At 42.0% G+C, this 15,319-nt stretch overlaps 1 protein-coding gene across 1 annotated transcript in view; it reads right to left on the bottom strand.

Moving 5' to 3' along the window:
• pth3r (parathyroid hormone 3 receptor) overlaps positions 1-12,742 on the bottom strand; it is a 28,733-nt gene extending 15,991 nt beyond the window's left edge. The window contains exons 1-6 of the mRNA XM_064993542.1: positions 12,728-12,742; positions 12,281-12,386; positions 9,930-10,040; positions 7,984-8,108; positions 6,430-6,524; positions 375-528 (exon numbers count right to left, since the gene is read on the bottom strand). Of these exons, the coding sequence (XP_064849614.1) occupies positions 375-528; positions 6,430-6,524; positions 7,984-8,108; positions 9,930-10,040; positions 12,281-12,386; positions 12,728-12,742 (606 nt within the window). The remainder of the gene's footprint in view (positions 1-374; positions 529-6,429; positions 6,525-7,983; positions 8,109-9,929; positions 10,041-12,280; positions 12,387-12,727) is intronic.
• Between the last annotated feature and the right edge of the window lie 2,577 nt (positions 12,743-15,319).

Raw genomic sequence — 15,319 nt, 5'->3', positions numbered from 1 at the left:
ATGTTCAGATTTTCAAAAAGGATGGCGAGGGAGAGCTTTGTACGCATCTGTGTGGAGTAAAGGTGGTCTATGGTGATTCGAGGGACAAACAACAATAGCAAACATAACACACCCACATTGAACAGCATTTCTTAATAAGCAGCAGAAAAGCCACGGGAAAAGTTCAGCCACACTTTAAGAAAAATTCTATGTAGCTTCCTCCTATATATGCAGGTGTGAGGGTACTAATTATATCTTACTGTTTACTGTTGTTTGTTTCCTGCTGTGTTTTTCTATGTGGTTTATGTATGTGTGAGCTGTGGGAAGATGTTCCTCGTGTAGGACAATAAACTTCAATCTAATCTAATTTTAGTCAGTACAGAAGTGCACAGTACCATATGGGGTCTCTCTGCCAACTCCTCTGCTTCAGTCTTTCCGTCGTCAGACATGGCATAGAGGACAGCATCCTTCACAAAGATACTGATGGCCCGAAACACAAAGGAGGTGAAGAGGTGAATGTGGATGTAGTTCCGTGTACAGTGGAGACGCCTGGAGGGAAGAGAGAGAGCGAGAGCGAGAGATAGTAGTGTTTGCAATGCTTCTTTCACTAAATCAAACAACAGCTCAAATAAACTTTTGTCGTAGTAACCATTCAGAACATGTGAAACAAACAAGAAAAATAATCCCACAAAACCAACCACTGAAGGCACATCAGATCTCATCCGTCTGATAACATTGTTGAGCAGTAATTCCAGTGCAGATTACAATAGGTTCAGAGACCCCAACAGCTACCTATGAGGCCTACACTTGCCACATGCTCATCACATGAAAAACAGATAGGTATCTTAGTGTGCATTGTTAAATTATGAGCCTACTTGGTTTAGCCAAGAAAAAGTCAGCAACCTTCCCGCTAGCCATGATTGGCTGAGATAATGAGTGGGCTGGACATACCGAGAGATGAGTTTGGATTGGTCTACCATGCAGCAGGCTTCTGTTTATTTGAGCTGGTCAGCATGTGTTGGTAATCCTGTCTAACATGGCTTTTTTATGTATCACGTAAAACTGTATAAGTGTTGCTCTCCACTTTCTGGAGAACCGAGTTCAGTGGAATTAGAGTATGCTAGCTAAGGAGATGGAGAAAACACCTGTCTCTGGATTACATCTTCAAACTAAGGACAACCATGGCACCCGTGAAAGGAGACGCGTCCATCTATGATGTACACAGGTAAGAAAGTAGTTTCATTTCAAGTAAAAGTGTACCTTTAGCTAGCTAACGTTAGCTGGCTGGCTCGCTAGCTAACGCTACATGTATGATGTTATTATTCGTATCTCAGAGCCATTTGCACGGCTAGGTAACATTGAACCTGGTTGGTTAGCTACCTGCAGATTCATGCAGAGTAGGAACATCATGAGTTGAGATTCTGCTTCATTGTTTAGCTACCTAGCTAGCTACATGTCTTAACAAAAGCCTCCGCTATGCAAGTATGCATTTCAATAGAATGTCACTGCAACAACTGTTGATAGATGTTGATTAGCTACCTGCAGATTCATACAGGATAGTAACGTCATGAGTTGTGATTATGGTTCATTGTTTACCTAGCTAGCTCCATGTCTCAACAAAAGACTGCAAGTAACCATTTCTGGCCATCTAACGTTACTCCGAACATAATGGGAAAATCAAAAGAATTCAGCCAAGACCTCAGAAAAGAATTGTAGACCTCCACAAGGTACAAACAATAGTACGCAAGTATAAACACCATGGGACCACGCAGCTGTCATACCTCTCAGAGATGAACGTACTTTGGTGCCAAAAGTGCAAATCAATCCCAGAACAACAGCAAAGGACCTTGAGAAGATGCCGGAGAAAACAGGTACAAAAGAATCTATATCTACAGTAAAACGAGTCCTATATCAACATAACCTGGAAGGCCGCTCAGCAAGGGAGAAGCCACTGCTCCAAAACCGCCATAAAAAAGCCAGATTACAGTTTACAACTGCACATGGGGACAAAGATTGTACTTTATGGAGAAATGGGGGAGGCTTGCAAGCCAAAGAAGCACAGGGGTGGCAGCATGAGGTAGGAAAATGATGTGGATATATTGAAGCAACATGTCAAGACATCAGTCAGGAAGTTAAAGCTTGGTCACGAATGGGTCTTCCAAATGGACAATGACCCCAAGCATACTTCCAAAGTTGTGGCAAAATTGCTTAAGGACAGCAAAGTCAAGGTATTGGAGTGGCCATCACAAAGCCCTGACCTCACTCCTATAGAACATTTGTGGGCAGAACTGAAAAAATATGTGTGAGCAAAGAGGCCTACAAACCTGACTCAGTTTCACCAGCTATGTCAGGAGGAATGAGACAAAATTCTCCCAATTTATTGTGGGAAGCTTGTGAAGGCTACCTGCAACGTTTGACCCAAGTTAAACAATTTAAAGGCAATGCTACCAAATACTAATTGAGTGTATGTTGTAACGTTCTCGTGGGTTGAAGAAGGAGACCAAGGTGCAGCGTGGTAGGCGTTCATGATTTTTAATATACTGAACACCGCAACAAAATAACAAAGTAGAAAAAACGAAAGTGCACAGTTCTGTCAGGCAACAAAACAGCTAAACAGAAGATAACTCCCAACAAAACCCAATCGGCAAATCACAACTTATATATGATCCCCAATCAGAGACAACGATAGACAGCTGCCTCTGATTGGGAACCCCACTAGGCAAGAACAATAAAGAAATAGAAGACATAGGTTCTCCCACCCGAGTCACACCCTGACCTAACCAAACATAGAGAATAAATAAGGATCTCTAAGGTCAGGGAGTGACATATGTAAAACTTCTGACCCACAGGAATGTCATGAAAGAAATAAAAGCTGAAATAAATCTCCTCTAATAATCTCTCTCTACTATTATTCTGACATTTCACATTCTTAAAATAAAGTGGTGATCCTAACTAACCTAAGAAGGGGAATTTTTACTAGGATTAAATGTCAGGAATTGTGAAAAACTGTGTTTAAACGTATTTGGCTAAGGTGTATGTGAACTTCAACTGTATACAAACAAAAGTACATAAACAGACGGGTATTACATATCGATATACAATTTCAATTTGTCAAGAAGTTTTATGGTACATATTGCTTTTTTGTTTTTACACTTACCAATCATTTCAAAATCATTTCAATTCTATCTTAAACAATGTGATGAGGGGTTTGTTCTCTGCTCACTTCATTTTATGATTAAAGAATCTGGTGTGAAAAATAAACAAATTAACAATGATAGTTAAATCAGGGTCTATATAATTTGGATCAAAATAAAACATAATATCAGAGTCTTTCAAATTGATATTAATAGCAGTTTCTTTTAAAATCTTATCTCACTCCAAAATATTCTTACATAAGAACAGTCCCAAAATAAATGGTCAAGAGCCTCTGGGTCACAACCACAAAATACACATTTGTTATCAGTAGCTATTTTGAATCTGTGTATAATAAAGGTTTTTACATGGGTGCTTGTCTGCTTTTAGTACAGAACGCTCAGATAAACCCTTAAAGAGATGGGTGGAGAAAAGGTTAAGAGGATTTGAACGATGCTGAATGGGTGTAGACAAAGAAGGGCTCTTCAGTAGTAGTACCAAAAATATTTTCTCAAAAGTGAGTTTACAAGTTTATCAACTTTCAAAGCAAAATTACTTTTCCATTTTTCCTCAAATGTAGTGTATGTTATACCATTTTGTAGCTGAGTCTCTACTTTTATTCAATGTAAAAAATACAATTTCACATTTTGCCACTTAAGACCGATTTGAGCCTATCAGTCACATTTTTGGTGTACAGTGAGACTGCCCATAGACACTGATCTTAGGTCAGTTTTGAATATCCCCCACTAAATGGGTAGTTACACCCACAACCCACACATAAAACACCAGTCTCAAAGTCGACAGTGAAGAGGCCATATCTCAGACTGGACAATAAAAATAAAATATTAAGATGGGCAACAGAACACAGACACTGGACAGAGAAACGCTGCCTAGAAGGCCAGCATCCTGGAGTCGCCTCTTCACTGTTGATGTTGAGACTGGTGTTTTGCAGGTACTATTTAATGAAGCCGCCACTTGAGGACTTGTGAGGCGTCTGTTTCTCAAACTAGACACTCTAATGTACTTGTCCTCTTGCTCAGTTGTGCACCGGGGCCTCCCACTCCTCTTTCTATTATGGTTAGGGACAGTTTGTGCTCTTCTGCGAAGGCAATGGTGCACAGTGTTGTACGATATCTTCAGTTTCTTGGCAATTTCTCACATGGAATAGCCTTCATTTCTCAGAACAAGAATAGACTGACGAGTTTCAGAAGAAAGTTATTTGTTTCTAGCCATTTTGATCCTGTAATCAAACCCACAAATGCTGATGCTCCAGATAACTCAACTAGTCTAAAGAAGGCCAGTTTCATTGCTTCTTTAATCAGGACAACAGTGTTCAGCTAGAATAACATAATTGCAAAAGGGTTTTCTAATGATCAATTAGCCTTTTAAAATTATAAACTTGGATTAGCTAACACAAAGTGCCATTGGAACACAGGAGTGATGGTTACTGATAATGGGCCTCTGTATGTCTATTTAGATATTCCATAAATAATCTGTCGTTTCCAGCTACAATAGTCATTTACAACATTAACTATGTCTACACTGTATTTCTGATCAATGTTATGTTCTTTTAATGGACAAAAATGTGCTTTTCTTTCAAAAACAAGGACATTTCTTAGTGACCCCAAACTTTTGAACGTTAGTGTAAGTATTCAGACCATTTGCTCTGAGACTTGAAATTCAGCTCAGGTGCATGCTGTTTCCATTGATCATCCTTGAGATGTTTATACAACTTGATTGGAGTCCACCTGTAGTAAATTCAATTGATTGGACATGATTTGGAAAGGCAGACAGCTGTCTATATAAGGTCCCAGATCTGGGGAAGGGTACCAAATAAATTCTGCAGCATTGAAGTTCCCCAAGAACACAGTGGCCTCCCTCACTCTTAAATGGAAGAAGTTTGGAACCGCCAAGACTCTTCCTAGAGCTGGCCACCTGGCCAAACTGAGCAATAGGGGGAGAAGAGCATTGGTCAGGGAGGTGACCAAGAACCCGATGGTCACTCTGACAGAGCTCTAGAGTGCCTCTGTGGCAATGGGGTAACCTTACAGAAGAACAACCATCTCTGCAGCACTCCATCAGGCGGAAGCCACTCCTCAGTAAAAGGCACATGACAGTCCATTGGGAGTTTGCCAAAAGGCACCTAAAGATCTCTCAAACCATGAGAAACAATATTCTCTGTTCTGATGAATTCAAGACTGAACTCTTAGGCCTGAATGCCAAGCGTCACATCTGGACAAAACTTGGCACCATCCCTATGGTGATGCATGGTGGTGGCAGCATCATGCTGTGGGTATGTTTTTCAGCGGCAGGGACTTGGAGACTAATCAGGATCGAGCGAAGATGAACGTAGCAAAGTACAGAGAGATCCTTGATGAAAACATGACAACAACCCTGAGCACACTGCCAAGACAGGGCAGGAGAGGCTTCGGGACAAGTCTGTGAATGTCCTTGAGTGGCCCAGCCAGAGCCTGGACTTGAACCTGATCAAACATCTTTGGAGATACCTGAAAACAGCTGTGCAGCGACGCTCCCGATCCAACCTGAAGGAGCTTGAGAGGATCTGCAGAGAAGAGTTGGAGAAACTCCCAAAATACAGGTGTGCCAAGCTTGTAGTGTCATACCCAAGAAGACTCGAAGCTGTAATCACTGCCAAAGGTGCTTCAACAAAGTACAGAGTAAAGGGTCTGAATACTTATGTAAATGTGATATTTTTTTATTTAGAATAAATTTGCAAAATGTTTGCTTTGTCATTATGGGGTATTGTGTGTAGATGGATGAGGGGAAAGAACAATTTCATCAATTTTATAATAAAGCTGTAACATAACAAAATGTGGAAAAAGTCAAGGGGTCTGAAACCTTTACGAATGCACTGTCTATAGTGCAAACTAATGGAGCGAACTCAGTGAAGTTCAATCTCTTGCATCTCTGCACAGCATGGCATTTCTTCTGCGTGGCAATCCTGGGGAAAGTGTGCTGCCATGTACGGGCGCAGTTTAGAGGGAACGTTGCATACCAGTGCGGCAGATTCATCAGATATCATGACAGTAAACAAACTGGAAATACTGGTCTTTATAAGGGGGTCCTAATTGTGCTTATGTCACCGCATCTAATTACAACCACGTCATAATGCTATATAGCATTATTAAGTAAAGTGCTATTATTTACTTTCTACTTACCAAATGTTTTCTTTGGTATTACACGTGCAATAAATCACCTATGTCTTAACTGAGTCTTTTAGATTTTTATGAATGGTGGACTAGTGTATTGGTATTACTATAGTAATACTACTGAAGAGGAGCATTAAAGGGGCCTTACTTGAAGTAGCAGAGAATCGAGACAGCCACCAGTAGGGATACCAGAGAGATGGAGTAGCCAATGGTGTACATCAAGTGTAGCCGCTCAAACACCTCCTAAAAATGGAGAACAAATACACTCAGCAAATGAGCGTGCGTGTGCGTGTGCGTGCGTGTGCTTGCGTGCGTGTGCGTGTGTGTGTGTGCAATTGTGCATACTTGTCTCTGCATGTGTGTGTGTGTGTGAATGTGTGTGTGTGTACGTGCTTGTGTGTGTGCGTGTGAACAGGAACAAAGTCAAGAACATGCTGTTCACAAATGGCTACGGCCCATTGCTGAAGACCACAGCTCGTAGTGGGTGAGTATCATGATGGACTGATGAATTCCACATAGGGTTTTGATGTGATTCTTTTTTTATGCCTGAAAAAGATTCTTGCCACAAGCAAAATGCTTGGTCAACACAGGGTTACTAATTCATGCATTGTGGTTGACACTGTGATAACTGTTCACTTTAAATAGACAGAGAGGGCTTTGTTCAGGTGAAAATCCCCACTCAAAAATAACACACACTACCATTTTAGTCATTTAGCAGCCCCTCTTATGCATTTTTGTACTTTTTCCTTACTGATCTCCCGTGGGAATCAAACATCCAACCCTGGTATTGCAAGCACAATGCTCTACCAATTGAGCCACACAGGACTGACACACACAAGCGCACAAATGTGCCCACACACGCACAGCACAACCACACACACAACCACAACCACACACAGTCTTGTACAGCTAACCTTGTGGGGACACACAATTCAGTCCCATTCAAAATCCTATTTTCCCTTACCCCTAACCCTAACCGTAACCCTTACCCTAACCCTAAACCTAACCCTCTCCAGACCAGCTCAATCTGGTTTTGTATATTTTTATATTTAATTGTATTATATATATAAAGCACATTAACATAGCACTTATCTTTGTCGCACTTAATCCCTTCATCCCTTGGTGTGATTTCCAATTATTTACTTACTTACTTAATTGTTTATCTATTAATTTATTGATCCAGTTTGTATGTTTTATTATGATGAATTATATAACATTTGTTTTAAAATAAAACTTGTTTACTCCCACCACTTTATCAACAATTGTCTTCCTCCTGTTGTTGAACTGTCATGGTTGACCCCTCGGAGCTCTCGGCCTTTCATGATCTCTCACCTTCTCCTAACCAGTCTGATGTACAATGTAGAAACAGGGCAGAAAGGCCCGTGCAATAGGCCTGTGCAGCCCAAAGTTTTATACCAGCAAAAAGAGAAATCATCTTAAACCTAACCCCAATTCTAACCTTAACCCTATTAAGAAATAGCATTTGACTTTGTGGAGACTAACAAAATCTCTCCAGTAGGTCATATTTGTGTCCGTTTACTATTCTACACACACACACACACACACACACACACACACACACACACACACACACACACACACACACACACACACACACACACACACACACACACACACACACACACACACACACACACACACACACACACACACACACACACACACACACACACACACACACCTCTTCCTGGCTTCTATGGCTAGACAATAGGTAGGTGGTACACTCAGTGTAGTTGGCCCAGGTGCGGTTGATGCTAGGCACCTGCTCCCAGTTCCCTGAGGCATCACACTGACGATAGGCCTGACCTGGGGGATGGGGAGAAGAGGGATACCATCAGCATTAGTACAATAGCCTTAAAAGGGGCAAAACAGAGCTTTTGTCTCAGGAGGGGCTCTTGAGCCAAAATAGATCCCTTAAATGCCACAGAAATATTGCCCAGAAATGAAAAAGACTCACCTCCCAAGCCCATGAGCAAAAGCATACACTGAGTGTATAAAACATTAGGAACACCTTCCTAATATTGAGTTGGACACCTTTTGCCCTCAGAATAGCCTCAATTCATTGGGGCACAAGGTGTCGAAAGCGTTCCACAAGGATGCTGGTCCATGTTGACTCCAATGCTTCCCACAGTTGTGTCAAGTTGGCTGGATATCCTTTGGGTGGTGGACTAATGGTAAATTGTTGAGCTGGAAAAACCCAGCAGTGTTGCCTTGCACCTTAATACCATACCCCCGTTCTAAAGGCACTTAAGTCTTTTGTCTAGCCCATTCACCATCTGAATGGCACACATGGTGAACATTGAATCCATGTCTCAATGGTCTCAAGGCTTAAACATCCTTCTGCTAACCTGTCTGCTTCCTTCATCTATTTAACAGGTGACATCAATAAAGGTTCATAATTTTCACCTTGATTCATCTGGTCAGTGTATGTCATGGAAAGACATTTTGGGGCGTCAGGGTAGCCTAGTGGTTAGAGTGTTGGACTAGTAACAGTGAAGGTTGCAAGTTCAAATCCCCAAGCTGACAAGGTACAAATCTGTCGTTCTGCCCCTGAACAGGCAGTTAACCCACTGTTCCTAGGCCATCATTGAAAATAAGAATTTATTCTTAACTGACTTGCCGAGTTAAATAAAGATATAAAAGAAAGAGCAGGTGTTCTTAATATTTTGTACACTCAGTGTATATTGTTAGATGAAAACTGAGGATTGTGTGCTTCTGTTGTATCTTATGTGTATGAACCATACAGACAACATTCAAGCCAGAGTGTGATATTAACAACTACTGTAGCTACTAAACTTCCATACTGCATATTCAAAGCAAGGCTGATACATGCTACATCTAATGTAATGTGGAGTTAAGACTCCTTTATGGTATAGCTTGGGACTGTTGTAAACACATGAACAAACTTGAGTATGCATGCAGATGTCTGTAAGCACTGTGCAAAAAGAGTACTCGATTTGGGACTGGTGAACTGCATGAACTGAATTTGCTTTTCGCAAGGTGCACTTTATAAGGAATCGACTGTTATTAGAAGGTTGGGTGAAAGGGTCAGTTTCCCAGCTTGCTAGCCGTGAGGCTGCTGGTTTTGTTTGGTAGCCATGGGGCCTTTTGTTAGTTTTTTGGTTTTTAGTTTGGGCATGCCTTTGGTATTTTTCCTTTTTCGTACATATTTATGTTTTGTCACCAATTTAACAAAGAATAATCAGCTTGGACTGGCCGACCAAAAGGTCAAGAGAGACAGAGCTGGGCAAGGTTAGCTTACTGTTTCCCTGGGAAAATTTACAGTCCACACTTAGGCTTATATGCTGATTTCTCACATAGATGCACATAATTCATTCGAGTTACATAATGTAACTAGGCCTATGACCCTTAGACAAAGCGAGTGCAACAATATCCGTAGGCTAGTTGTTGGTTTCGTAACACAATACATTTTACATTTACAAAACCTGAAGACCAGTGTCTGCTGGTAAACACAATCTATCACTGACATGTCATGATTACGTAAGTGATCGATGTATGTGGACAATGTACTGTATTTCCTTCTACTGTATGGGGTTTGTCCATTATTGTATGTAAAAAGAACAAAGCAGAGCTTTAGGTTAGTGATCTTGTCATGAGCCAGCCCACCTCTGTGGTTGAAGTCGTAGATGTATTCTGGACATAGAACCGAGACCAGCTGACTAGGCTTCCCTCTGGGCCAGCAGATAATCCCATCCCACTCCGGTACACAGTCATCTTCTGCAAAAATACAACAGCACAGATGGCCATTTTGTATGAGTCATTGTGCTCTTTCTTAATCAGTAGAAAATTCAACCGACATTTAATTTCATAATATACAATGCATTCGGAAAAACTCAGACCCCTTGACTTTTTCCACATTTTGTTACTTTACAGCCTTATACTAAAATTGATTAAATTGTTTTTTTTCCTCATATTGACCTCATATTGACAAACAAAAACAGTATTTTATACATTTTGCAAATTTATAAAAAATGAAAAACAGAAATATCACATTTACATACTGTAAGTATTCAGACGCTTTACTCAGTTCTTTGTTGAAGCACCTTTGGAAACGATTACAGCCTTGAATCTTCTTGAGTATGACGCTACAAGCTTGGCACACCTGTATTTGGGCAGTTTCTCCCATTCTTCACTGCAGATCCTCTAAGGCTCTGTCAGGTTGGATGGGGAGCGTTGATGCACAGTTATTTTCAAGTCTCTCCAGAGATGTTTGATCGGGATCAATCCCAGGCTCTGACTGGGCCACTCAAGGACATTCAGAGACTTGTCCGGAAGCCATTCCTGCGATGTCTTGGCTGTGTGCTTAGGGTTGTTGTCCTGTTGGAAGGTGAACCGTCACCACAGTCTGAGTTCTGAGTGCTCTGGAGCAGGTTTTCATCAAGGATCTCTCTGTACTTTGCTCTGTTCATCTTTCCCTCAATCCTGACTAGTCTCCCTGCTGCTGAAAAACATCCCCACAGCATGATGCTGCCGCCACCACCATGCTTCACCGTAGGGATGGTGCCAGGTTTCCTCCAGATGTGATGCTTGGCATTCAGGCCAAAGAGTTCAATCTTGGTTTCATCAGAATCTTGGTCTGAGAGTGGTCTGAAAGTCCTTTAGGTACCTTTTGGCAAACTCCAAGTGGGCTGTCATGTGCCTTCTGACCACTCTATCCATCTGGCCACTCTACCATAAAGGCCTGATTGGTGGAGTGCTGCAGAGATGGTGGTCATTCTGGAAGGTTCTCCCATTGCCACAGAGGCACACTGGAGCTCTGTCAGAGTGATCATCGGGTTCTTGGTCACCTCCCTGACCAAGGCCCTTCTCCCCCTATTGCTCAGTTTGGCCAGGTGGCCAGCTCTAGGAAGAGTCTTGGGGGTTCCAAACGTGTTCCGTTTAACAATGATGTAGACCACTGTATTCTTGGGGACCTTCAATGCTGCAGAATTATTTTTTTTGTACCCTTCCCCAGATCTGTGCCTCGACACAATCCTGTCTCGGAGCTCTACGGACAATTCCTTCAACCTCACGGCTTGGTTTTTGTTCCGACATGAACTGTTAACTGTGGGACCTTATATAGACAGGTGTGTGCCTTACCAAATCATGTCCAATCAATTGAATTTACCACAGTTGGACTCCAATCAAGTTGTAGAAACATCTGAAGGATGATCAATGGAAACAGGATGCACTTCGGCTCAATTTCACGTCTCATAGCAAATGGTCTGAATACTTATGTCAATAAGGTATTTCTTTTTTTATTTGTAATAAATGTGCAAACATTTCTAAAAACCTATTTTTGCCTTTGTCATTATGGGGTATTGTGTGAAGATTGATTAGGATTTTTATTTATTTAATCCATTTTAGAATAAGGCTGTAACATAACACAATGTGGAGACACTTTCTGAATGCACTGTATCTCAGATGATACGATACATCTGTAATTACATCTCTAACAGATGGCCATTCACAATCTGTATCAAGACTCTGCATCATGACTCTACGCCACGTGACCGTGAGTCGAGCTGGTTTTCCTATCATTCATCTCACATCTAACCTTCCGTCACTGTGGAAATACTTCACTCCAGGATATTGGATTGATAGCGCTTTTGACTGTACTTGAACAGGAGGAAGTGACAAACAATCTTATTTGTCATCAATTACACTTCATCCCATATTGGACTGATGGTGGTTGACACAAGACAAGCTGATTTGACACTTTAACAAATCATAATCTGGACAACCACTGCACCAGAAACCTTTTCTGTCCCTTGATTTTCAGTTGGGTGCATTACTGTAGCCAAAGGGGATCCCAATGAAATCATAAACAAGTATAGGCTATGTCCTGTAACAGTGTTTCCCATACCTCTCCTCCAATACAACCAGACGTTCCATGTATTTGATGTATTCTAGAAGTATACCTAGGTTTGGGAAACACTGTCCTTTGACTTGCGATGTGGTTGAAGTAGTTAACACACCTTTGACTATGGCCAGCTGGGAATGGATTATCCTCTCACACTTGGCACGGGGACCAATCAGGAGGTAAATCTGCTCGTCTCGTGTGATGACATCATCAGAGTCTATCTATGGTAGAGGGACAGGAGAAGAAGAAGAAGAAGATTATATTACCAGGTCAGGACTGATGACTTGACACCAACGTGACACATGCCATGATTTAGGCGAGACAGTTGGCTAGCAGCCAGCGGTATCAACCAGTCAATGGTCAGACTGTCCACCGCTTTGTGTGACATGACATTAAAAAGTTATTTGTCTCAAATGATGTGGCTCTCGAATGACAGTTGTCACGTCGTGTTCATGAATCATTGCATTATGTCGTGTTTGTTTAACAAGTAGGATTGTGTGTGCAGACAGGGCGACATTTGTTTTATCCTTCAGGTGTGAAGTCTATCTTCTTCTTACCTTACCCTTTGTCTGATCATGCCCGCATGTCCAAGACCTTCACCAATGAAATCTGAGGGACAATTTACACCTCAATCCAAGCCTGGAAATCCAAACTGAATCGCTCTGTTTCACAGTTGTTTTACTTCACTGATTCAGTATGGCCATCTTTTCATTAAAACCGTGTGTGCCTGTAAAGAGCGGCATTGTTCAAAACTCATTTGTCAGTGATTAGATCACCTTTAACCAATCAGAAAACAATCTAATCCAAATCTTTTGGACTCCTGGAAGAGCAGCTGTTGTGATTGTTCATTTGGATCCCCATTAGCTTTTGCAGAAGCAGCGGCTACTCTGCCCGGAGTCCACAAAAACACAAAACATGACAAGAAACAAAACACTGTTAAACTGATCAACAAGGAAAGTCACACAATGTAAAATATATAGCTAGATACAAACAATGCAACTAAAAAATATTGCAAACAATACAGCACAACAAAATGTGTGTGTTAGTGTCTGGGTATGCCTGTGTTCACGTGTGTGTCCCCACACAGTCCCCGCCGTTCCATGAATCGTTTCTCTTGTCTGTTTTTTAAAGGCTATTTTGCTGTTTGCTTGAGCAATTGCAGATGGAAGGGAGTTCTATGTGATCATGGTTCTGTATAAAAATGTGCATTGCTGTGAAATTGTTTTGGACTTGGGGACTGTGAAGAAACCCCTGGTGGTATGTCTTGTGAAGTATGTATGGGTGTCTGAACTGAATGTTATTTGACTATGCAGACAATCTGGCATTTTCAGCACAGTGATATTTCTCATAAAAACTAGAAGTTAACCTCTCGTCAACCCTCAACTAGGAAAGACTGGCATGCATGTTGTTGATGATAGTTAAGTATGTGCAGTTAAGGGAAAGGCGTGCAGATCTTTATTTTCTGCAGTTGACCATATTACCGGACAGTAATCAATATGGGACAAATCCAGAGCGTGAATAACTAGTACAGTTGATTTTTGTGTAAAAAATGCATGACATCTTTTTATAACAGACATACCCCAACTCTAACTTCACAACAATTTTGTCAATATGACTTGCCCATTATAATTGACCAGCCAATGATATAGTAAAATCTAATGGGGATCCAAAAAAATGAATTCAGCATTTGGGTTTTCTTGCTAAAGCTATCTATAGGTCCTGTGACGACCCTCCCTCTCTGTCTGCCGAATTCTTTCTCTTTGCTCTTGTTTTCCTTAGTGGGGTGTCGGTGGATCGAGCCGGGTCGTCAGCGAAATGGGACACATCTGGGCCGAGTATGTCCAGGGATAAATTCACCTTTCCCCATTCATGGAGGGGACTCTCTCCATGCAGACAAGCTGTTGGATTTTGGTTGTGGCATTCTTATATATATATATATTTAAATGTATATAAAATCAATTGTGGCTTGTCTGTCTGTGCAGCCACTCACTGACACTACTGACACTATTGTTGATTGTATATACAGTTGAAGTTGGAAGCTTACATGCACTTAGGTTCCCTAGACATTTTGGCTTATAGTACTTTGTTGCATTATGATGGGCTAATGCTAATTGGGATGTGCTTTGGTTGGGATTCACTGCATAGTCTTATAAATGTTTTGGTATAGTGCCTTAGAGTTAGTGATTTTGGTTGTTCGGTGATGTCATCAATGTGTTGCCTGTAAAAGTATTCCAGTAGGACCAATACAAGTGTCATTAGGCTAACTGATATGAGTATTTTGTTTTGGAGAAAATGTTATTGTTCGATAAACTCTGTAGGTGCTTTGTGTGCATCTTTTTTTGAGTTGTAATATTTGTTAGGCCCAGTGTTGGTTGCCTTTGTTTGTTTGGTAAACTTACCACTGTGGTGGATAGTTGGTTGTGTGCTGCATTGGAAAGAGTAACTTTAGTTAGTTTCCAGGCCCCTGCCCAGGCTGGCAACTTTTGCTCTACTCGCTGTTGGGACAATCAGTCTGAGGTGAGTGCAATCTGCTGTGTACCTCAGTGGGTAGGGCAGTGTCATTTGCTACCTGGACCTATAGCCTTTCTTTTCGCCGTTAGGATTAGCGACGTGTTTCACTTTGGAATACGTTTGGCATGGTTATTTCGTTATTTTTGTGTGGTGTCTGTGGACTGAGCAGTTGTCTCGGGGGCACATCCGTGGCTTGGGGGAATCTGCCAGCATGCTGGGAGGTTTTCCTTGCCAGCGGGCTACAGCGCCTAATTGCCCACCGCAAATCCGCACGAAGGCTAGGGTTGAGTTATTGTAGGATTTGGGGAAGCTCCTTATATATCTCTCTCCTGTGGTGCCCAGTGTGATTGGTGTTTCTCTTGTTGTGGTCTGGTCTGGTGGGCTCGCAGAGGAGAAGAGCGCCGACAGAGGGGAAGAGCGCCGGGAGAGGGGAAGCGCACTGACAGAGGGAACGAGCGCCGACAGAGGGGAAGAGCGCCGACAGAGGGGAAGAGCGCCGACAGAGGGGAAGAGCGCCGACAGAGGAGAAGAGCGCCGACAGAGGGGAAGAGCGCCGGGAGAGGGGAAGAGCGCCGACAGAGGGAACGAGCGCCGACAGAGGGGAAGAGCGCCGACAGAGGGGAAGAGCGCCGACGGCGCCGAC

The sequence above is a fragment of the Oncorhynchus masou genome, chromosome 18 (genome assembly GCF_036934945.1).
Source record: "Oncorhynchus masou masou isolate Uvic2021 chromosome 18, UVic_Omas_1.1, whole genome shotgun sequence".
Classification (NCBI taxonomy): domain Eukaryota; kingdom Metazoa; phylum Chordata; class Actinopteri; order Salmoniformes; family Salmonidae; genus Oncorhynchus; species Oncorhynchus masou.
The sequence above is the reverse complement of the archived record's forward strand: the minus strand, read 5'-3'. Positions and strand labels throughout refer to the sequence as shown.